This window comes from Trachypithecus francoisi, unplaced genomic scaffold, assembly GCF_009764315.1.
Source record: "Trachypithecus francoisi isolate TF-2019V2 unplaced genomic scaffold, Tfra_2.0 Lachesis_group12, whole genome shotgun sequence".
NCBI lineage: Eukaryota > Metazoa > Chordata > Mammalia > Primates > Cercopithecidae > Trachypithecus > Trachypithecus francoisi.
In genome coordinates, this window is record NW_022681457.1 from 115475900 (window position 1) to 115500240 (window position 24341).

A 24341-nucleotide genomic window follows, 5' to 3' on the forward strand; every position below is an offset into this window, starting at 1 on the left:
TTAGACAAATTCAACCGTCAACCAGAAAGTGTTTAAATTTACTATAGCCTGGAAGAACCCTCCCCTACCTTGGAACTGTCCCGCCTTTCTGGACCAAACCAATGTATTTCTTAAATGTATTTGATTGATGTCTCATGCCTCCCTAAAACGTAGAAAAGCAAGCTGTACCCTGACCCCCTTGGGCACATGTTCTCAGGACCCCTGAGGGCTGTGTCACAGGTCATGGTCACTCGTATTTGGCTCAGAATAAATATCTAAAAATATTTTACAGTTTGACTCTTTTCATCAACACCAGCACCACGTTATCCCAGGAGGAAAAAGCAGACGCGGGACAGAGTCGGAGAGCAGGCACGGGGTGCTGTCGGCAGTCAGCCAGCGCCCACATCAACACCAAGGAGAGGCCTGGGGGTGCTGTGCAAGGCCAGGGGTAAGTCAGCCCTGGTTGGGCACAGAGGCCTTAGGGCCAGGAGGAATCACTGGTGTGCTGCATTCAGGAAAAGCCCAGAGCAGAGCTTCCTGAACTTAAACGTGAGCTTGAACCACCAGGGATGTGGCCAAAATGCAGGTTCCGATTCAGCAGATCTGGAATCAAGTGGATTTTGCATTTTTCTAACCAGTTCCCAAGTGATGGGGCCGTTGCAAGTTTCCAGACCAACAGGGGCTGGAGGATGGTCTGGTTCCAGGGCCGCCAAGGGTGTGGCCGATGCTCACGTGGTGTGGCTGCCCCCATAGGGCTGCTGGCTTCCATAGCATGTTCCTCAAGATCCCAGGTGAGATGCAAGATGTGTTATCTGGACCTGGTGCCCGATGTAGTACCAGAGTCCGTGATGTGCTGGAAAATGTTCAACAGGCTGGGATGGTGGGCTGGGTGCTGATTTATAGTGTGAGCTGATTTGTGTAATGTTTCTGATGCCAGTGGACTAGGGGAGGTCCCCAAACGCCAGTAGGACCTTAACCCCAGGCGGTGTCCAGGCTCTTGACCCCTTTGCTAGAAGGAATTCAAGGACAAGTCAGAAAATAGTGAAAGTACAGAGATTTATTGCAAAGCAAAAGGTACACACTCAAGAAAGGAGAGTTCGGGCCTACGCAAGAGAGAGTTGCATCCAGCGGGGGTTTGGAGCTGCCACCTTTATGGGTTTCTTTAACCAAGGGGTGGGATATTTATGAAGATTCCTGGAAAAAGGTGAGGGTTTCTCAAAATTGTGGTGTTACCTGTTTTTATGCCAAATATGGATGTCCCAGGAACTGTCATGGCACTGGTGGATGTGGGTTTAGTATGTTATTGTTTGTTTGTTTGTTCTGAGGTGGAGTTTCACTCTTGTTGCCCAGGCTGGAGTGCAATGGTGCGATCTCGACTCACTGCAACCTCCACCTCCTGGGTTCAAGCGATTCTCCTGCCTCAGCCTCCCGAGTAGCTGGGATTACAGGCATGCACCACCATGTCCTGCTAATTTTTTTGTGTTATTAGTAAAGATGGGGTTTCACCACGTTGGCCAGGCTGGTCTTGAACTCCTGACCTCAGGTGATCCGCCCACCTCAGCCTCCCAAAGTGCTGGGATTACAGGCGTGAGCCACCGAACCTGGCAGGGTTTAGTATGTTAATGAGTGTATAATGAGGTCCTACATGAAACCTAGGTCAAATCCAGCACTATATTGGTTTCAGTTGGCCTTAGCCAGCTTGGCCCACATCCTGTTTTTCAGGGCCCCTACTTCTGCAGCTATTTCAATGGTTTCCTTTTGCTAGTCATGCAAAACTGCTGCCTGGAATTTTCTATTCTCCTGCAATCACCCTGTATTATTCCTGTCTCATTTTCACCATGGCAGAGTTCAAACCATGGAGGAAAATGTGCACTTCAGTGGAAAATTGCATTGCTTAAAGCATATTCTTCCCGATTCAGCAGGGCCCTGCCCTTGCATTGCATTTGAGCTTACAGTTCTGTAAGTTGTAGATAAATGATGTCCCAGCAAAGTAGCTGTCTTTAAAAAAAAATTTTTTGAGACAGAGTCTTGCTGTGTTACCCAGGCTAGTATTGATTTCTTTTTTTTATTGAGGTGAAATTTACATAACATGAAATTAACCATTTGAAAGTGAACAATTTGACAGCATTTAGTATATTCACAGGGTTGCACAATTAATGAATAACTTCATCTATTTCTTCACCCCAAAAGGAAAAGGTGCCTATTAGCTGTCACTTCTCATTACCCCCACCCCAGCCCCTGGCAACCACCAATCTGCATTTTTTTTTTTTTGTCCTGTTTGCGGTATCATACATGATCATCGAACTACTGCTAGAATGCCCACAGCTCTTACTACAAATTCAAAATCCAGGAGAGACTTCTGGGAATTTACTTAGGTCAGGATTGGGCTGCCTGGTACAAGGCTGCACACCCACAACTGGGCACGTTCAACAACGTAGGAGCCTTTCCCCAGACCATCAATCTGCATTCTCTATGGATTTACCTATTCTGTATTTTTCACATAAATGGAATCGTACAATATGCAACCTTTTTCTGTCTGGCTTCTTTCACTCAGCATGTTTTTGAAGCTCATATAGCACGTATCAGTACTTCTGTTTTTTTTTTTTCTTTTTAGAGACAGGATCTCCCTGTGTTGCCAAGGCTAGACTTGAACTCTGGGACTCAACTGATCCTCCCACCTCAGCCTCCTGGGGAGCTGGGACTACAGGCATGCACCCCTGTGCCTGGCTCATTTCTTCTTATAGCTGTATAGTATTCCATTGTGTATGTGCCACAATTTGCCTATCTGTTCATCAATTGATGGACATTTGGGCTGTTTCCCCCTTTTGGCGATTGTAAATACTGCTGCTATGAACATATATGCACGTGTATTTCCTTGAGTACATGTTTTTCAATCTTTTTGGCTATACATCTAGGAGTAGAATTGCTGGGTCATATGGTAATTCTATGTTTAACTTTTTGAGGAACTGCCAAACTGTTTTCCTCAGTACCTGAACCATTTTACATTCCCATCAGCAAGGTACAAGAGTTCTAATTTTTCCACATTCTAACCAACATTTGTTTTATTTTTTGGACACAGAGTCTTGCTCTGTCTCCCAGGCTGGGGAGCAGTGGTGCAATCTCAGATCACTGCAACCTCCACCTCCTGAGTTCAAGCAATTCTCATGCCTCGGCCTCCCAAGTAGCTGGGATTACAGGTGTGCACCACCACACCTGGCTAATTTTTCTATTTTTAGTAGAGACAGGGTTTTCTATGTTGCCCAGGCTGGTCTTGAACTCCTGGGCTAAAGTGATCCACCCACCTCAGCTTCCCAAAGTGCTGGGATTATAGGTGTGAGCCACCTCACCTGACCACCAACACTAGTTAATTTCCTTTTTTTTTTAAGTATGATAGTCATCCTAATGTGTGAAATGATGCCTCATTTTGTTTTTGATTTGCATTTCTCTAGTGAGTAATGATGCCAAGTATCTTTTCAAGGGCGTCTTGGTCATCTGCATATCTTCTTTGGAGAAAATAATCTATTCAAGTGTTTTGCCCATTTTGAATTGGGTTGTTTGTCTTTTGTTGTTGAGTTGTAAGAGTTCTTTATATATTCTGGATACTAGACCCTTATAAGATATATGATTTGCAAAAATTTTTCTTCTGGTCTCTTGTCTTTTTACTTTTTCTTTTTCTTTTTTTTTTTTAAGAGAAGGGGTCTATCTCCATTGCCCAGGCTGGACTTGAACTCCTGATCTCTCCTGCCTCAGCCTCCCAAGTCTCTGGGAATATAGGCACATGCCACTGTACCCAGCTCATCTTTTTACTTTCTTGACAATGTCTTTTGAAGCACAAAAGTGTGGGTTTTGTTTTGGTCGTGGTTTTGTTTTTTTTTTTTTTTTCCCTGAAACAAGGTCTCACGCTGTAGCCTGGCCTGGAGTGCAGTGGTATGATCACAGCCCACTCCAGCCCTGACCACTCAGGCTCAAGTGATCCTCCCATCTTAGCCTCCTGAGGAGCTGGGAACAAGGACATGTGCCATCACCCTCAGCTAGCTTTTTTTTTTTTTTTTTTTTTTTTTTTTTAGTATTTTTTGTACAGTTGAAGTTTCACCACATCGCCCAGGCCAGTCTTAACTCCTGAGCTCAAGTGATTTGCCCACCTCGGCCTCTGAGGTGCTGAGTTTGCAGGCGTGAGCAACCTCGCCCGCCGGTTTTTCATTTTGATGAGGTTATTGGCAACCTGAAATGATCTAAAGAATCAGAATCCAGTTGAAAGGAGTGTATTCATGGCCAGGCGGAGTGACTCACACCTGTCGGCCCAGGCGAGAGGGGTTAAAGGTCCTATAAGCACCTTCCTTTAAGACTCAAAATAGGCCGGGCGCGGTGGCTCAAGCCTGAAATGCCAGCACTTTGGGAGGCCGAAACGGGCGGATCACGAGGTCAGGAGATCGAGACCATCCTGGCTAACACGGTGAAACCTCATCTCTACTAAAAATACAAAAACTAGCCGGGCGAGGTGGCGGGCGCCTGTAGTCCCAGCTACTCGGGAGGCTGAGGCAGGAGAATGGCGTAAACCCGGGAGGCGGAGCTTGCAGTGAGCCGAGATTGTGCCACTGCACTCCAGCCCGGGCGACAGAGCAAGACTCTGCCTCAAAAAACAAACAAAAAAAAGACTCAAAATAATTCCAATTTCCAACAGCTTTGATTTTGATTTATTTATTTTCACATTATACATAAGCTGGCTCCTGCACACCACTGGATATTATTTATGGCCTGCCTGGTCTCATTTTCTGTGATCCAAGAGAGTGGTCTCATTAGGAAAGAACTTGAATAGACATTTCTCTAAAGATGTATGGATGGTCAACACGAACGTGAAAAGATGCTCAACATCACTCATCATTAGGGAAAAGCAAATCAAAACCACAATGAGAGATCGCCTCACACCTGTTAGGATGGCTACTACCAAAAACAACAACAACAATAACGACAACAACCACCCAGAAAATAACAAGTGTTGGTGAGGATGTGGAAAAATTGAAACTGTTATATACTGCTGGTGAGAATGTAAAATGGTGTAGCTACCGTGGAAAACAGAATGGTGATTCCTAAAAAAAATTAAAAATTTGAATTACCATGTGATCCAGCAATCCCACTTCTGGGTACATATCCAAAATAACTGAAAGTGGGGGCTCATCAAGATACTTGTACACCCATGCACATAGCTGCATTTCTTACAATTGCCAAAGGTATTAACAGAGGCAACCCAAGTGACTGCTGACAGATAAATGGGTAAAGCAGATGTGGTGTGTGCACAATGGAGTATGATCCAGCCTTAGAAAGGAAGGCACTCTTGTTCCATGTTACAACAGGAAGGACTCATGGAGACATGCTCTAAGTCTTCAGAAATCAGTTACAAAAAGACAAATACTGCATGATCCTACTTGCATGAGGTATCGTGAGCACCCAATCTCGTAGAAGCAGAAAAGCAGAATGGTGGTTACCAGGGGCTTTGGGGAGGGAAAATGGGGAGTAGTTGTTAAATGGGGATGGAGTTTCAGTTTTGCAAGATGAAAGGGTTCTGGAGATCTGTTTCATAACAATGTGAATATACTTACCACAAATCAACTGCACATTTATTTTAAAAAGCACAGTTAAAATGATAAGTTAAAATGATGTTATGGTGTTTTTAACAAGAGGGGTATCGGCTGGGCATGGTGGCTCACGCCTGTAATCCCAGCACTTTGGGAGGCCGAGGCGGGCAGATCACCTGAGGTTGGGAGTTCAAGACCAGCCTGGCCAACATGGTGAAACCCCATCTCTACTGAAAATTCAAAAAATTAGCTGAGCATAGTGGCTCACGCCTATAATCCCAGCTATTGAGGAGGCTGAGGCAAGAGAATCGCTTGAACCCAGGAGGCAAAGGTTGCAGGGAGCCGAGATCACACCACTGTACTCCAGCCTGGGCAACAGAATGAGACTCTGTCTCAACAAAATAAACAAATAAATCAAAAATAAAAAGGGGAGTGTCTATTCAGGGTAATGTGTAACCAACAGAAGCCCCTTGAGTCCTGAAGAGCCTCTGCTGCCCCAGCTTTCACGCCTTCTGCCTGTGTTTCTCCAGGAGCACGCCCTTCCTGGGCACGTGCACTCTCTGATAGGCGAGGTCAAATTCTGTTCTTGGTAAGAAAACACATAGGCACTTTGTCATGTCTCTGAAGTTTACAACCCAGGCATGTCAAAGCGTGATCAGCAACCTCTCTGCCTCGGGGACATCTAGTAGGAGCTTGGAAGGGAGCTCAAGTGAGGAGAGAATAAGGAACTGGCTCCTGAAGGAAGATACACTCGAAGGGGCACGTTTTCTGGCCCCTCCCTGCAGACTGGGGTTCCCGGGGCCAGGTGGCATGCCCAAGGTGGGGTGTGGCTTTTCACAAAAGAGGAAGAGGGAGACACCGCACATGGGCACCGGGGTTGGGAAGTCCTGTGTCAACCAACTGGATGCACCCCTCCTCCCTTCCCCAGACAAGAAACGCTGCCTGTGCCAAAAGCAAAGCAAGAGCACTGTGGGGTGGTCAGGTCCACTCTGACCTGTTAATGATTCCTCCCTTACCTAAACCCGGAATGTGGGAAAAGAAAAACAGCCAAGCAGTGTGTGCCCTGTGAGGTTCGCAAAATTTATTAGGCCCAGAGAGACGTGAGTGGGACCTTGAGTCACTTCCCCACCCACGTCCAGGGCAGTTATTTGAAGATACTTTGTTCCTGAGAGCTGCCTCGCCCATTTTCTTCAGGGTTTTGGAATTCATGGTACAAAGAACAATGTAGAGTCGATCTACAGTTTACATGGTTTTGATGTAAATTCTTGGTAAAGAACTGTCTCCTCTTTAAATAAAATGTTTTTCAATAGTTTTGGGAGATACAAGTGGTTTTTGGTTACATGGATAAATTCGTTAGTGGTAGTTTCTGGGATTTTGGTGCACCCATCATCCAAGCGCTGTACACTGCATCCAATATGTAGCCCTTTTTTTTTTTTTTTTTTTTTTTTTGAGACAGAGTCTCGCTCTGTCGTCCAGGCTGGAGTGCAGTGGCCGGATCTCAGCTCACTGCAAGCTCCGCCTCCCAGGTTTACATCATTCTCCTGCCTCAGCCTCCTGAGTAGCTGGGACTACAGGCGCCTGCCACCTCGCCCGGCTAGTTTTTTTGTATTTTTTAGTAGAGATGGGGTTTCACCATGTTAGCCAGGATGGTCTCGATCTCCTGACCTCGTGATCCGCCTGTCTCGGCCTCCCAAAGTGCTGGGATTACAGGCTTGAGCCACCATGCCCGGCCCAATATGTAGTCTTGTATCCCTTACCCTCCTCCTGTCTGAGGCATTGGAACCAGAGTGACTCCATCTTGAATAGGGACTGAGTAAAGTGAGGCCGTGACCTACTGGGCTGCATTCCCAGGAGGTTAAGGCATTCTTAGTCACAGCATGAAATAGGAAGTCAGCATAAGGTCACAAAAACCTTGCTGATGAAAGGATGTGGTAAAGAAGCCACAAAAACCCACTGAAACCAAGATGGTGATGAAAGTGACCTCTGGTTTTCCTCACTGCTCATTATATACTAATTATAATACATTAGCCTGCTAAAAGACATTCCCACCAGTGCCATGACAGTTTACAAATGCCATGGCAACCTCAGGAAGTTACCCTATATGGTCTAAAAGCAGGAGGAGCCCTCAGTTCTGGGGAACTGTCCACCCCTTTCCCAGAAAAAGTGGGAAATCCTCCCCTTGTTTAGCAAAGAACTAGAACTAATTATAAGTATAATCAGTTGAGCAGCCCAGACCACTGCTCTGCCTATGGAGTAGCCTTGTTTTATTTCTTTACTTTCTTGATAAACTTGCTTTCACCTTACTCTATGGACTCACCCCGAATTCTTTCTCACACGAAGTCCAAGAACCTTCTCTTGGGGTCTGGATCAGGACCAACAATCTCATTGCTCACCCCTCCCTCCCTCCCTCCCTTCCTTCCTGCCTTCCTTCCTGCCTTCCTGCCTGCCTTCCTGCCTTCCTCCTGCCTTCCTGCCTTCCTTCCTGCCTTCCTGCCTGCCTTCCTGCCTGCCTTCCTGCCTCCCTGCCTTCCTGCCTTCCTCCCTCCTTTCCCTCCCTCCCTCCTCCTTTCCTCCCTCCCTCCCTCCCTCCCTTCCTTCCTTCCTGCCTTCCTTCCTGCCTTCCTTCCTGCCTTCCTGCCTCCCTGCCTTCCTGCCTTCCTCCCTCCTTTCCCTCCCTCCCTCCTCCTTTCCCTCCCTCCCTCCTCCTTTCCCTCCCTCCCTCCTCCTTTGCCTCCCTCCCTCCCTCCTTCCCTTTCTCCCTTCCTCCCTCCTCCTTTCCTCCCTCCCTCCTCCTTTCCCTCCCTCCCTCCTCCTTTGCCTCCCTCCCTCCCTCCTTCCCTTTCTCCCTTCCTCCCTCTCTCCCTGTTTCACCCTTGTTGTCCAGGCTGGAATGCAATGGGACAATCTCAGCTCACTGCAACCAGGTTCAAATGATTCTCCTGCCTCAGCCTCCCAAGTAGCTGGAATTACAGGTGCCCACCACCACGCCGAGCTAATTTTTTTTCTTTGTTTTTGTATTTTTAGTGGAGACGGGGTTTCGCTATGTTGGCCAGGCTGGTTTCGAACTCCTGACCTCAGGTGATCCACCCACCTTAGCCTCCCAAAGTGCTGGTATTACAGGCGTGAGCCACTGCGCCTGGCCCTTCCTTCCTTCCTTCCTTCCTTCCTTCCTCCCTCCCTCCCTCCCTCCCTCTCTCTCTTTCTTTCTTTTTGAGACAGGTTTTGACTCTGTTGCGCAGGCAGGAGTGCAGTGGTTATCTCAGTTCACTGCAACCTCCGCCTCTCAGGCTCAAGCGATCCTTCCACTCCAGCCTCCCAAGTGGCTGGGACTACAGGCATGCAGCACCATGCCTGGCTAATTTTTGTATTTTTGTAGAGATGGGGTCTTGCCATTTTGGCCAGACTAGTCTTGAACTCCTAAGCTCAAGGGATCTGCCTGCCTCCGCCTCCCAAAGTGCTGGGATTAGAGTCATCAGCCACTGTGTCCAGCCTTTCTTTTTTCTTTTAAAAACCCATTTGTAAGGCTGCACATAGTGGCTCACGCCTATAATCCCAGCACTTTGGGAGACCGAGGCGAGCAGATCACGAGGTCAGGAGTTCAAGACCAGCCTGGCCAACATGGTGAAACCCTATCTTTAGTAAAAATACAAAATTAGCCAGGCGTGGTGGCAGGCGCCTGTAATCCCAGCTACTAGGAAGGCTGAGGCAGGAGAATTGCTTAAACCCAGGAGACGGAGGTTGTGGTGAGCTGAGATCATGCCACTGCATTCTAGTCTGAGCAACAAGAGTGAGACTCCATCTCAAAAAAAAAAAAAACCACCACACTTGTAACTATTGCTGATAGGAACATACATTCAGGGCAACTTGAATCTGTGCTCCCGGGTTGCAGTCCTCAAACTTGGCCCAAATAAACTCTCTACTTGTATGGATTTCACCTCAGTTTTTTCCTTTAGATTAATACGTGGGTGTGGCCAAGAGCCATTTCCTCTCCCCATCAATCAAGCAAGGCAAATAACAAGCCCGTTTTATGCCTCAAAGGCACATGTAGGCATTTCTGCTATCACATGAGATACATGTTCCTAAAGAACAAGACATTCTGCCAAGTGACACACAAAAATAACAGGGCTTAAGGGGAGAAAGGACTGGCAAGGACCATTTGAATCCTATGCAGTTTTACAATCTGAACACAAACAAGTATAAATGCAGTCTTGATAAGCACAGCAGCTAGGGCAGATCTCCACTGTCATGGGGTGGAGATCTTTCTCTTCTCAGATTAGGATCTTTGGGTCTTTCACTCCTAGTAGAGCGGTTTCATCAAAATTGAAAATCTGGCCAGGTGCGGTGGCTCACACCTGTAATCCCAGCACTTTGGGAGGCCGAGGAGGGCAGATCATTTGGGGTCAGGAGTTCAAGACCAGCCTAGTCAACATGGCAAAACTCCGCCTCTACTAAAAATACAAAAATTAGCCAGGCGTGGTGGCACGTGTCTGTAATTCCAGTTACTCGGGAGGCTGAGGCAGAAGAATCGCTTGAATCTGGGAGGTGGAGGTTGCAGTGAGCCAAGATCGTGCCATTGCACCCAAGCCTGGGCAACACAGTAAGACTCCATCTCCAAAAAAAAAAAAAGCTGGGCACAAGGCTCACACCTGTAATCCCAGCACTTTGGGAGGCCAAGGCGGGTGGATCACCTGAGGTCAGGAGTTCGAGACCAGCCTGACCAACATGGTGAAACCCTGTCTCTACTAAAAATTAAAAAATTAACTGGGTATGGTGGCAAGCCCTTATAATCCCAACTACTCAGGAGGTTGAGGAAGGAGAATCGCTTGAACTCGGGAGGCCGAGGTTGCAGTGAGTTGAGATCACACCATTGCACTCCAGCCTGGGGGACAAGAGCAAGACTTCGCCTCAACAACAACAACAAAAAATTGAAAATCCAATTCAGGCTACAAACAGTTAAAACAAACAAATTACATATTAAAATGTCTTCAACTGTCCTCCTAACTCCACCATTTAGTTTAAGATTATTGAAAGGGTCACAGGGCAGTGACAACTGTCTGGACCAGTGGCACGGGAGTAAAAGAATTTACCAAGACAGTTGTAGGTAGAGAAAGATAGATTTATTAGAGAAAGTAGGAAAATATGTTGCAAGGAGGCAACGGGCGGTATCAGCAGAAGAGGAGCAGACTGCAAGGAAACAAAGGCTTGCTGGAGATTTTATAGGACGGTTCTTGGGATGATGGATAACACCACAGCTGCAGGAGATAACCTGCCTTCTTCTGTCAGCCGGGATGTTTGATAAATTGAGGCGTTTGATGTTAAGCGGGAAGTTTGTGAGTTGTGTGTGTAATTTGCTCAGGAGGGCTACACTTCCTGGGACATAAACACCGACAGACCTATAACTCATGTGCTTCCTCTTGGTTTATCTGTCCTGGACCATGAAGAAAGGCAGATTTATAGCTTATTTGCTTTCTCTTTTGCTTTCCCCTGGTGCTGCCAACCTGTCTCCATTTCCCTAATTAGGACTCCACAGAAAGCCTGGAAAGCACTTCTTTTTTTGTTTTGTTTTTTGAAACAGGATCTCACTCTGTTGCTCAAGCTGAGTTCTGTGGCTCAGTCACAGCTCACTGTAGCCTGAAGTTCCTGGCTCAAGCAGTTCTTCTGCCTCAGCCTCTCGAGTAGCTGGGACTACAGGTGCACATCACCATGCCCGGATAATTTTTTATTATTTGTAGAGATAAGGTCTCACTATGTTGCCCAGGCTGGTCTCGAACTCCTGGGCTCAAGCGATCCTCCTGCCTCAGCCTCCCAAAATGCTGGGATTACAGGAGAAAGTGCTTCTTGAAATCACAAAACCAGCCCAGAGCCCTGCAGAATCTGCAGCGTTTTCTCTCTAAGGTCTTCATGTGTTGTGTGAAAGGAAAATAAAAAACTCAGGACCCCAATTCACTCTGCCAAAAAGGAAACAAAATTAAGCTGAAAGCTGAGTCATGCAAAGAGCTGTCTTTCCTTTTGTTCCTAAGCAGACAGCGACAGATAAAAGGTTAAATACCCCACAAGGAGCTACTCTGTGTTCACCTTACTTTATGTAAAGTGCTGATTTCCTGAGCAAGAGACAGACATGTAAATGATGATCCCTCTACTTGTACCTTTTCTTTTGTAACATGTGGATTACCATACTCTCTTTCCCCTCCAGCCAGCTTTTCTTTAAATACTGAAGCCCTCAAACTCATCTTTGGAGAAAGGCACAGACCACAGACTGTTTCTGAGATTCTGCTTTTTTCTTCTGGGCATATCCTTAACCTTGGCAAAATAAACTACTAAATTGATTGAGACCTGTCTCAGATACTTTTTGGTTTACAGTTGCTAAGCCTTGCTCTTTCGTTGAGAGAATGCTTGCCCTGCTCTGCCCCACCACCACCTCAAACTATTATATGAACATGCTGCTAAGAACACAAACACAGTTTCTGCATTCTACTGACAGTATTATTTTATTTTTTTAATTTTTTTTTTTATTTTTGGAGATGGAGTTTTGCGCTGTCACCCAGGCTGAAGTGCAGTGGCTTGATCTCAGCCCACTGCCATCTCCACCACCTGGGGTCAAGCGATTCTCCTGCCTCAGCCTTCTGAGTAGCTGGGGGTTACAGGCTCCTGCCACCAAGCCTGGCTAAGTTTTGTATTTTTAATAGAGACCGGTTTTCACCATGTTAGCCAGTCTGGTGTTGAACTCCTGTAATCTGCCTGCCTCGGCCTCCCAAAGTGCTGGGATTACAGGTGTGAGCCACCGCACCCGGCTAGCATTCTCTTGTTTACCATCTGCAAACGAACTAACTAACTCACAGCGCAGAAGCACTTACCGAGTGAGGCAGAACAGACTCCGCCATTTGTACCACCAGGGGCTTTGGTAGAATATCTTCCTGTTTCCTATCCTAACAGATTTTCAGGCATGCAGTTAATAGTTTGACCAGTGAGAAACAGTTTCAGCTGCAAGTAACGGAAAACAAAATGGAGAAGTATTTTTCTTGCCTACTAAGTCATGTTGGTGGTGGGGAGCTGGGATGGTGCTCCACAGGGGAAGGGGTCCCAGCTCCTCTGAACTTGGTGCTCTGTCCTATGTGGTTTCAATCTCAAGGCCTAAGCTGGTGGCATCTCCATTCCAGGAAGCAGGATGGAGAAAGAGGCAAAGCTAAGAGAGCAAAGTTTCTGGAAGCTGCCTGCCATATGGCATCTTGCATACATTGCATTAAGCGGAACTTTATGTCTGTACTGACTGCAAGAGCAATGGGGAAATGTCTTTATTTTGGGCAGCCACAGATTTGCTCCCAATTCTATTACTACAGAAGAGGCACTGACCAAATGGATTTATGGATGAGGAGAAGTCATTAGCAGCCTGTACAAAAGAGGCCCATGGCAAAACTTTAAAATTCTAGAACATTCCTAGCAGAGGTGAGGCCAGTAGTGACTGAAGTTCTGGTATCATTATCTGGTCACAGAATGACCCGGAGATGTGCCTGCCTGCTTTGTGGTGTGGTGCTAACACAGTATTTTGCCCTGGTTAAATTTTTCTTATATAAAACATTTGCTTTTCATTCTGATTCAGAAAGGTTAACTTTTCTGTTTTGCATTTTTTTTTTTTGGAGATGGTCTCACTCTGTCACCCAGGCTGGAGTGTAGTGGTGCCATCTCAGCTCATTGCAACTTCCGCCTCTCAGGTTCAAGAGATTCTCCTGCTTCAGCCTCCCAAATAGCTGGAATTATAGGTGCGCACCACCATGCCCAGATAATTTTTTTTTTTTGTATTTTTAGTAGAAACGGGGTTTCACCATGTTGGCCAAGCTGGTCTCCAACGCCTGACCTCAAGTGATCCACCTGCCCCGGCTTCCCAAAGTGCTGGGTTTACAGGCATGAGCTACCGCGCCTGGCCTAGTTCTGTTTTATTATTAACAGTAACAGAAACGCTCCTATTTCCTCTCCCCCATGGTATCACCAATATCCCTCAAGTGTATCTACTTCTGTCTTCTCCATCCCCATGCTGGTCCAAGTCACATTGTTCTTTCACCTGGGCTAGGGCAAAGACCTTCCACTGCTCCTTCTCCCCACTCCCCAATCCGGCGGTCTCTTGGCCCCTCCTCATTTCACCTCTGGACAGACAGAGGGAACTTTAATTTTTAATTTAATTTTTATTTATTTCTAGAGACAGGGTCTTGCTCTGTCACCTGGGCTGGAGTGCAGTGGCATGATCGAATTCCTGGGCTCAAACGATCCTCTTCTTGCCTCAGGTCTGCCAGGACCACCCTCCTCCCCCGAGTCCCACCCCACCGCCCCATCCCCCTCCTCCATCTGTGAGCCACGAGGCTTCTCACAGTCGCCCACCCCGCCCTGCTCTCGGAACCTGCAGGCCTTGGCCTAATGGCGGCCTGAGGCAGGGGCCTGGAGGCCGATCCCCCCACCACAAAGGTTGGGGGTCCGTGGCCAGAAGGAGGACCCAGGCGAGGCTGAGAGGGACTCCGGCAGAAGTTGAAGGGGACCCCGGCTGAGGCTGAGGGGGACTCGGGCAAAGGCGGAGGGGATCTGGGCTGAGGCAGAGGGCGACCGAGGCAGAGGGGGACCGAGGCCGAGGGGAATCCGGGCTGAGGCAGAGGGGTCTTGGGCAGGGACAGGACCTACCCGGAGCCCGCAGGCCCACCGGGCGGAGGGACTGACTGAGCGGCCCGCAGCTTGGCGTCGTGACGGCCTCGCGCCGCGCCCTCTTCCCGGCGCTCGGCTCCCTGCAGGGCGGAAGCACCGGTGGAGCGTTGGTGACGTCATCCATGGATGTGCTTGCGACGCCCTGTCACTGGCAGGAACCAGGTACGGCGGCCTGGGGCTCCCGGGATGATCCCCTCTGGGCCCGAGGGCCTGGCCCACTGTCCCCGCATCCCGGCCAGCGACCCCCGTTTTTAGTTACCCCCTCGCCCAGGGGCAGGGAGAAGTGGAAGATCTGGGCCTAGATAGAAGCAGGTGTCATGCACTTGACATGACTGATGACTGCAAACTTTGGTCGATTCTTTTTGAGAGGAGGGTGGAGGACAGAGATGGAGTCTCGCTCTGTCGCCCAGGCTGGAGTACAGTGGCACGATCTCGGTGCACTGCAACCTCCACCTCCTGGGTTCCAGCGATTCTCCTGCCTCAGCCTCCCAAGTAGCTGGCATTACAGGCGTCTGCCACCACTCCCAGCTAATTTTTGTATTTTTAGTAAAGACGGGGTTTCACCATGTTGGTCAAGCTGGTCTCGAACTCCTGACCTAAGGTGATCCACCCGTCTCGGCCTCCCCAAGTGCTGGGATTACAGGCATGAGCCACCACGCCCGGCTGGATGCTTCGTTTTGTTGGATTGTACACCTGTACCTGTCTCCTCACTCCGCCATCGGTGATTTCCTCTTCCCACCCTATCCCTGCAATTAAAGTGCATTTTCTTTGGAAACTTTTTCTAAATCTTTGAAATAATTGGAAACCTCTGGTCTTGCTATGCCTTAGTCACAAGTCAGTGCGCTAGGACAGTGGTACACAGAAGAAAAAGGCAGTGAAGCTGCTGAAACGGAATGCTGAGTTCTCCCTTGTGAATAGGGACCCCCCCACCCGCCACCAACACACACACACACAGACGGCCACACTGCTAGGCTTCTCACAGTCTCCCACCCTGAGCAACCCTGGGGGTTTGCTGCTAATGCAAGGAACAGTGCCCAACACAGGCTCCCAGTCTCCGCTTGTTTAAAGATGCATGAGATTTGGAGTGAATCACTAAAGTAACTGGATTTACGCCACAGCAAATAAAACGGAGTATGTCCTGTAAAGATGAAAACCTGCGGGGCTTGTGAGACTTTGGATTTTGGCCACTTACTCTGGCAAGCCCTGTGACAGCTGAATGAGTGCCAAGCACAGGGGGCTGACAGTGGCCTGGCCTTGAGATGGCCGGACCTGGACCAGCAACTGTGACTCACTTTCCCTGCCCTGCCTGGAAAGGGGTTTGAGGTATTTACCACCTTCCCAGTAGTGATGAATACACAGAAAGTAACATCTCTAGGTCATTCTGAGCTCCTTAAAATGGAAAATAAGAGGACGGGCGCGATGGGTCATGCCTGTGATCCCAGCACTTTGGGAGGCCGAGGAGGGCAAATCACTTGAGGTCAGAAGTTCGAGACCAGCCTGGCCAACATGGCAAAACCCTGTGTCTACTAAAAATACAAAAATTAGCCGAGTGTGGTAGTGCACGCCTGTAATCCCAGCTACTCAGGAGGTGGAAGCAGGGGAATCGCTTGAACCCGGGAGGCGGAGGTTGCAGTGAGCCGAGATCACGCCACTGCACTCTAGCCTGGGACAAGAGCGAAACTCCGTCTCAAAAAAAAAAAAAAAAAAACGGAAAATGAGAAACTTTCCCCTAACAGTGTTGCACGGTTACTTGGGCAAAACTGACTCTCCACCAGAGAGACTTGACTCTCTCTTGGCAGGGACAGCGTCTATGAGGTCTCTAGTGGCCCAATCTGTTGCCCTTGTATTACCTGGTATCGTGTAGGGTGGATGACAGCTGTTGTTTGCCACGCATTCCTGACAGAAATAACCCTTCCAGTCACTCACCATGAGCCTGACTGGTAGAGACTTTAGCAATGGGGAAATACCGCAGACTGTTTCATCAGGACAATGCTGGGCCTGCAGTCCCCAGGGGGCACCCACTTGCTTAGCCAAACCCCAGACGTTTCATTTAAAAGCAGAAATGAAAGGAAGACCAGGTTCCTGAAAGGGTTATTTTGACTTAGTCTGGCTATAAAAATGCTATTGGCTGTTATTTGGCGTGGCCAAAGTGCACCCAGAATGTCTTCTCTCTCCATTCAGTGCACGCGTTACTTTGGCTAAAAGAAGGTGAGCGGCACTTTGCCCTTCCCGAGCAAGCATGGAGCAACAGGATCAGAGCATGAAGGAAGGGGTGAGTGTGTTGCTCAGGGAAAGGGGCCAAGAGCAGGCTTGGCTGCCAGGTCCTGTTCAGCCTTCCTGGAGAGTTGCTGGGGGGCTCCTGGTGTTGCAGAAGGAACTCTGTGTTGGGAGGGATCATGGTGGGGCGAGGGGGAAAGTCTTGTCCAGCAGGTGGTCTTTTATAGGAGGAGAGAGGTTTAGAGACAAATGCTCTGTGGAAATCATTCTACTGGAACAGCCTTTAAAAGCAGGATCTGTAACTGAATGGAAGAGACCCAAAGGATTCATTTGTCCCGACCTGAACCAAACATGTTAGCTGCAAAATCCTTCTATGTTTGGTGAGATGTTTTGCTCTGCTTTTGTTTTGCTTTTGGCTTCAGGGCAGTTAATTAACCTTTTCAGCAAGTAACATAGCTGAGCTGCACGAAAGCAAGCCAAACTCAGAGAAGGCGTTGCTAGATTTGAATTCAATTCAGATCTGTCAGGTAGGTTTCCTGCCTTTTAGATACTGAGGGTCCCTTGTTTTAGAGACGAAAGATTTTCATGGACTCCCACAACATAATTGCAGTTTACTTTCTAGATTCCCTTGATTGAGGAAAATGCATAATGTCAGAAAAGTAACGTTGACTTATTAACACTTTAAAAGAATTTGCATTTGTTCATCACAATAGCATCTGCTTATATTTGGAGTGGAGGAAAGCAGTGCACATTTTTGCAAAACAGCATTTAGTCAGGCATGGATGTGAGACCCTCACCACAGGCAGACTGGAAACATGCTCTGTAGCACATAGATTAAGACTGGGTCTTGGGAGGCCGAGGCGAGTGGATCACCTAAGGTCAGGAATTCGAGACCAGCTTGGCCAATGTGGTGAAACCCCGTCTCTACTAAAAATACAAAAATTAGCCAGGCGCGGTGGCGGATGCCTGTAATCCCAGCTACTCAGGATGCTGAGGCAGGAGAATCACTTGAACCCGGGAGGCAGGGGCTGCAATGAGCTGAGATCGCACCATTGCACTCCAGTCTGGGCAACAAGAGCGAAATTTCATCTCAAGAAAAAAAAAAAAAAGTGGGCCTGGGAAGTAGAAACCCCAGGATTCATTCCTGCTCCATCCTATTCTAGCTGTGAGACTTGGGCAAGTTCTTTAAGTCTTCTGTGTCTCAGTTTTCTCATCTGTAAAATGGGAGTAATAACCATACCACCTCATATGGTGCTACAGCAATTAAATGAGACAATGCATGTAAAGTACCTGGCACAGACTGAGTTCCCCGTAAAATGTTACTACTTTTCTTTCTCTCTCTTTTTTTTTTTTTTTTTTTGACACAGAGTCTCGCTGCATCACCCAGGCTGGAGTACAGTGGTACGATCTCGGCTCACTGCAACCTCCACCTCCTGGGCTCAAGCAATCCTCCCACCTCAGCCTCCTGAGTAGCTGGGATTCCAGGCATGCACCACCACACCCAGCTAATTTTGGTATTTTTCGTAGAGACGGGGTTTCACCATGTTGGCCAGGCTGGTCTAGAACTCCTGGCCTCAAGTGATCCACCCACCTTGGCCTCCCAAAGTGCTGGGGTTACTGGTGTAAGCCACCATGCCTGGACTTTGTAAATGTTACTACTTTTCAAACTACTTTTAGAGCTGGTTTCTCCACCTTCGCATGGTTGCCATTTGGCGCTGGCTAATGCTTTGTTGTAGGGGCTGTCTTGCGTGTTACAAGATGTTTAGCAGCTTCTCTGGCTCTACCTTCTAAATGCAGTAGCACCCTCCCCCAGGAGTGACAACCAATGTCCCCGAGAGGGCAGAATCAACTCCCAGCCCTCAACTGAGAGTCACTGCTTTGGAGTCTACTCAGCCCCTTCACTTGGGTCATCTTGTCTGTCTCACAACTAAGAAAGTGTTAGACAAATCAAGTGTTATCACCTCCATTTTATAGAAAAGAAACAGAGGTGATGAGGACTTAGGTGTTTGGGGGTCAGGGAGGTCCTCTGCTGTCCAGAGAAAGGCACGACTGCCACGTTCCCCACGTCCCCCATGTGCAGCTGTAGAAAGGAATGGAAACACCCCCACGTGGCAGGCCCTGAAACTGAGTAACACATTGCTAAAGGAAATGATTCAGATGGCCACATGCGAGAGGCGTGGGCTGACCCCAGCTGCCCGCTGCCTCAGCCCTCCAGGAAAGGAAGCCTCCTCTGAGCCAGAGGGATGAAGGTGGAGATGGGCTCCCCCTCCTGTGAGCAGCCTGCCCCTTGGGGAGAAAGCCAGGGCGCGTTGGGCTTCCTGAAACACTCCAAAGGAAGCGATTCCAATAGTCTGTAAGAATCTGGGAAATCATTAAGTGCAGCCGAGAGGGGATGTAGGAGCCAAGGAGAAATGCCGGGGCAGGCGAAGGCTACAGAGGCTGCGCCGTCTCGGGAGAAGGGTGTCTGGCAGTGTGCGGAGCCACTCCCTACCCCTCAGTAGTGTGTGGCAGTGGCCTCACTGGCCTTTTCTATTCTTTTTCTTTCTTTTCTCTTTTTATTTTATTTTTTTATTGTTTTAAATTTTGAGACAGGGTGGTACTCTGTTGGTCAGGCCAGAGTGCAATGGTGGGATCATAGCTCACTGCAGCCTTGATGTCCTGGATTCCAGCAATCCTCCCACCTCAGCCTCCAGAGTAGCTGGGACTGCAGGCATGTAGCACCACGCATGGCTAATTTTTAAATACTTTGAAGAGATAGTGTCTCATTATACCCAGGCTGGTTTTGGGCTCCTGGGCTCAAGTGTGCCTTCTGCCTCGGCCTCCCAAAGTGCTTGGATTGTAGGTCTGAGCCACTGCACTCAGCCCTGCTTTTCTCCTATGTAGAGGGCAAACACTGACATCTGTCAGATGTGCACCAAGGACTTTCTGCCAGGAAAAATAGACTCTTGGTCTGAAAGAAAAAAAAAAATGGGTTGGGGAAAAAAAAAGATACAACAAGGTACTTCACAACTACATAAGAATTGAGGGCCAGGTGCAATGGCTCTTGCCTATAATCCCATCAGTTTGGGAGGTTGAGGCAAGCGGATTGCTTGAGCCCACAAGTTTGGGACCAGCCTGGGCAACATGGCGAAACTCGGTCACTACAAAATATACAAAAATTAGCTGGGCATGGTGACTGCGCCTATAGTCCCAGCTGCTCTGGAGGCTGAGGTGGGAGGATGCCTGAGCCTGGGAGGCAGAGGTTGCAGTGAGCAGAGATGGAGCCACTGCACTCCAGTGACTCCAGCCAGAGTGAGACTCTGTCTAAAAAAAACAAAGGATTGTCGAATAAAGTTCCCCACCTTGATAAAAAGATGCCAAAATGCTTTGGAAAATAAAGACACATTTTTGTGGAGTGGCTCTACCAGCAACTAGTTGAGTATCCTAGAGCAACTAACACCCCTCCGTGCTCTCTGGGTCCTCATTGATATTCATTTGTAATTAATAGGTTAATTAATAAACCCATTTGTAACACCTGCTACAGACCAGGCGTGGTCCTAAGTGTTCTGTATCTGTGAACTCATTTATTCCTGTGGCGGTATCATTATCCTCAAAAAAAACTTTTTTTTGAGGCAGGATCTGGCTCTATCACCCAGGCAGGAGTGCAGTGGCACAATCACGGCTCATTGCAGCCTCCTGGGCTCAAGCAATATTCCTGCCTTGTTTTTAATTTTTTTTTTTTTTTTTTGTAGAGATGAGCTCTCACTGTGTTGCCCAGGCTGGTCTCAAACTCCTGGGCTCAAGCCATCCTCCTGCCTCATCCTCCCAAAGTGCTGGGATTACAGGCATGGACCACCAGGCCAGGCCCATTATCCCCATTCTAAAGGTGAAGGAACTGAGAAGTTCAGGGAGTTGCCCAAGGCCACGCAGCCCAGCAGAGCCAGGCTTCGATCCCACACTCCTGGGCTTCAGAAGCTGTGCTCCAAACCACTACAGCGGCTAACATCTCTCCCTGCCTCTCCCACTACTTGTTTGTGAAACTGAGTTCAACAGTGTGATAAAGTGACAGAACTTGAAGTACTGATCCTCCATGAGCGCTAACTATTCCAGGGCTGTTTGCATTCTGACTGGAGATTGCTAACAAGGAAAAGTTTGGAACTGAAAGAATGTCTCACTGACAACAGAAACTTCAAGATGGATTTCTAAGGGAGATGGTTTGGGCTTCCTTCTCAGTGACTTTGAATCGCACCCTGTCAGAAGGTCAGCCTTGAGGATCGTCGACCTGAAAAAAGAAACTGAAGCAAAATTGATGTAGAGAATGTATTGGGGCCAAGGTTGAGGACTGGAGCCCTGGAAAACACTGGGAAGTACTTTGGAGAGCATAGGAGAGGTTCAAGTTTTTAAAGAAAAAAGGACAAATCAGGAGAGGAGTGATTACTGGTTGTTTGTTAGGAATTCTCACTGGTTTAGAGAAATGACATTGATGTAGTGATAGGCTATGCATTGGTTTTTGTTTTGAGACAGAATCTTGCTCTTGTCACCCAGGCTGGAGTGCAACGGCGCAATCTTGGCTCACTGCAACCTCCACCTCCCAGGTTCAAGCAATTCTCCTGCTTCAGCCTCCCAAGTGGCTGGGATTACAGACGTCTGCCACCATGCCCAGCTAACTTTTTGTATTTTTAGTAGAGACGGGGTTTCACCATGTTGTCCAGGCTGGTCTCAAACTCCTGACCTCATGATCTGCCCATCTGGTTCTCCCACCGAAGTGCCGTGATTACAGGCGTGAGCCACCGTGCCCGGCCTACATTGTTGACTGTAGAGTATGTGCTATGGTGTCTGGTGTATGGCATTGTTAGGCTAATTTACAGCTACTTGGTGGCAACACTCAGTGTAGAGTCCACATAACAGGCAGATGACTTAGCTCACCTGGGAATAAGGTGTGACTGCTGCCGCATTTCAGTGCTTTGCTGGACCGGTCATTTAAAGGGGTACACATCCCCCCAAAAGTTTCTTTTCTTTCTTGGGGTGGTGGTTATTACTAAAGTCTCAAAATATTCTCTGTATTATGAAAGGCAGGAAACTGGTTTACTGACCGTATGAGGAATGTGGTTTCTGGTTTCTCCCTGAAGCACAGCTCAGAGTCATGGCAACCTCCTTAGCCTCTAAGGAGAGCCCCTCCTGGTCACGGCTGGGGATCACTGGGGTCTCTCATTTTAACAGGCTGGCCAGAGACCCACACATCCTCTTCAGCCCCTCCCTTTTCCTTATGCCCTAATCCAGCCCAGTACCAAATTCTTTTTGTTCCCCCTCCAGGAAAGCAAAAAAAGAAAGAAAGAGGGCTCAAGCCTTCTTTCTACGGTGTGCATCTTTATTGAGACTATAACTCAATACTATACAATTTCACCCTTCTAAAGTACACAGGCCCCAGCTGGCGCTGTGGCTCACACTTATAAAACCAGCACTTTAGGAGGCTGAGGTGAGAGGATTGCTTGAGACCAGGAGTTCAAGATTAGCTTGGGCAACATAGCGAGACCCTGTCTCTATAAAAAATGTAAGTAATAGCCTGGTGTGATGGCTCACACCTGTAATCCCAGCACCCTAGGAGGTCAAGGCAGGTGGATCACTTGAGAGCAGGACTTTGAGACCAGCCCGGCCAACATGGTGAAACCCTGTCTCTACTAAAAATACAAAAATTAGCCAGGTGCGGTGGCATGCACCTGTAATCCCAGCTACCCGGGAGGCTGAGGCAGGAGAATGGCTTGAACTGAGGAGGTGGAGGCTACAGCGAGCTGAGATTGTGCCACTGCACTCCAGCCTGGACGACAGAGCGAGACTCCATCTCCAAAACAAAAACAAGAACATTTAGATAAATAAAGTATACAGGCTGGGCGTGGCAGCTCACACCTATAATACCAGCACTTCAGGAGGCTGAGGCAGGAGGATTGAGACCAGCCTGGGCAACTAAGCGAGACTCTGTCTCTACACACACACACACAAAGTACATATTAATATATAAAAGTATACAATTTATCACCAGAGTGAAATAAGCCAGGCACGGGAAGACACGCCGCATCATCTTACATGTGGCATCTGAAAAAGTTGAACTCTCTAAGTCGAACTCACAGGCTGAGAAGTGGTATCGCATGCTGATTTTTATTTGCGTTTTCCTCATGGGATGCCAAGTCTTTTTAATTCGCATCCTCAATAGTCGTCAAAGCTGGCACTTTTAACCCCTACCGCGGCCCGTTCCATTACCCAAGTGCCCATCTGCTGTCTGCTGGCTTCTGTAGTAACCCGATCCTTGGTCTCCCTTCTGCTCTGCACGTAGCAGCTGGAGTAATTTTTTATTTTTTGAGACAGAGTCTTGCTCTGTTTCCCAGACTGGAGTGCAGTGGCATGATCTCGGCTCACTGCAACCTCCACCTCCCGGGTTCAAGCGATTCTCCTGCCTTAGCCTCCCTAGTAGCTGGGACTACAGGCATGTGCCACCACACCTCGCTTATTTTTGTATTTTTAGTAGAGATGGGGTTTCACCATGTTGCCCAGGCTGGTCTCAAACTCCTAACCTCAAGTGATCCTCCCATCTTGGCTTCCCAAAGTGCTGGGATTACAGGCATGAGCCACTGCGCCCGGCCTGGAATAATTTTTTAAAAGTCCAAATCCTTCCATCCCACTCCCCGGCTACAGAGCACATGGAGGGAACACCCAGTCTGTTCTGTGGCCCTCACCCCGGCTTGCCCTCCTTTCCCCATGCTCCAGCCACACTGGCCAAATTCCAGATGCTCAAAGGCTCTGAGCTCCGCCTGCCTCAGGCCTTCCCACATGCTGTTCCCTTTCTCTGAACCACTGTCTTCTTCCCCCTCCTCTCCTCAGCTGAGGTGTTGCTCCTCTTTAACCACTCCTGTGTTTTTCTTCTTAGTACTTACTACAGTTACAGTTTATTACATTCTCATGTAGTTTCTTAATATGTGTCTTTACCATTGGACAATAGTCTGCTGGGGGCAGCTGTCTTGCTCACTGGAGGGTACTGTGCTTCCTGGAGTCCAGTTAGCTGGCCATACGTATTTGTTTAATGAAGACAGTTGGACCAGCAGGGTTAGTGAGAACCCACCCAGAATAACTTTGCTACTCGTAGGAGAGTGAGCCATGATTCCTGCGGCGCCCACAGAATGTGCCTGTGGCTTGAATTCAGGGAGGAAGTGAAAGAATGGAGGGTGAATTGAATGCTCTATCCTCAGAGACTCTATAGCCTGATCACTTAGTGGCTCTGATCTGTCCTCCATAGTTTCTCTGATCATTTTTGCCGGGATCCCATCAAAGCAGTCAGGGAGCTGGCTATCCATGGTGCCTGGCAGAACCCTCAACTCTGGGGCATGAGCCCTGGGAACCAACCAGCTCCACCAGCTGGGCTGTGCTTGTTGACTGTGTTGCTGGCCAGAACCCCACTCCTGACCCCAAAGGACTTCAAACCTTAGGGCCCTCATCAGGCTGAGGGAGTGGTCAAGAGCTGCACTTGGCTGTGTGAATGAAGCTGGTTGCAGTTTCATCTTACTGAGAAGAGAATTAGGAAAGAACTTTTTTTTTTTTTTTGAGATAGGGTCTCGCTTTGTTGCCCAGGCTGGAGTGCAGTGGTGCGACCATAGCTCACTGCAGCCTTGAATTCCTGGGCTCGAGCGATCCTCCCACCTCCGCCTCCTGAGTAGCTGGGACCACAGGCATATTCACCACCACACCCAGCTAATTTTTAATTTTGTTTCTGGTAGAGACAGGTCTCCCTATGTTGCCCAATCTGGTCTCAAACTCCCGGGCTCGAGCAATCCTCCTACCTTAGCTTCTCAAAGTGCTGGGATTACAAGCATTTGCCATCACACCCAGATGTTTTGTTTTGTTTTGTTGTTTTGATGAGAT

The 24341-nt window shown here is 48.3% G+C and overlaps 1 protein-coding gene, 1 long non-coding RNA gene and 1 other non-coding gene across 8 annotated transcripts in view; 1 reads left to right on the plus strand and 2 right to left on the minus strand.

The window, feature by feature from the left end:
• Positions 1-2251: 2251 nt before the first annotated feature.
• LOC117094072 lies at positions 2252-2436 on the minus strand. Its single transcript, XR_004441399.1, has one exon.
• Positions 2437-5406: 2970 nt separating this feature from the next.
• Positions 5407-14313, minus strand: LOC117093364. The gene is made up of 3 exons (XR_004441114.1): positions 14217-14313; positions 12407-12533; positions 5407-5468 (listed from the first exon to the last, which is right to left on the minus strand). It is a non-coding gene; the product is annotated as an uncharacterized LOC117093364 (long non-coding RNA).
• The window catches only part of SLC2A5 (solute carrier family 2 member 5), a 36730-nt gene continuing 26261 nt past the window's right edge, over positions 13873-24341 (plus strand). For 2 of the 6 annotated variants that reach the window (XM_033228483.1, XM_033228484.1), the window contains exon 1: positions 16192-16509. Coding sequence is in view for 4 of the 6 variants with exons in the window: in XM_033228480.1 (XP_033084371.1) it covers positions 16477-16509 (33 nt within the window). In the remaining 2 variants the exon portion in view is untranslated. Of the gene's footprint in view, positions 14082-14310; positions 14400-16161; positions 16510-24341 lie in introns of those variants that run through there. The other 4 variants (XM_033228480.1, XM_033228478.1, XM_033228479.1 and 1 more) reach the window with 4 other exon arrangements.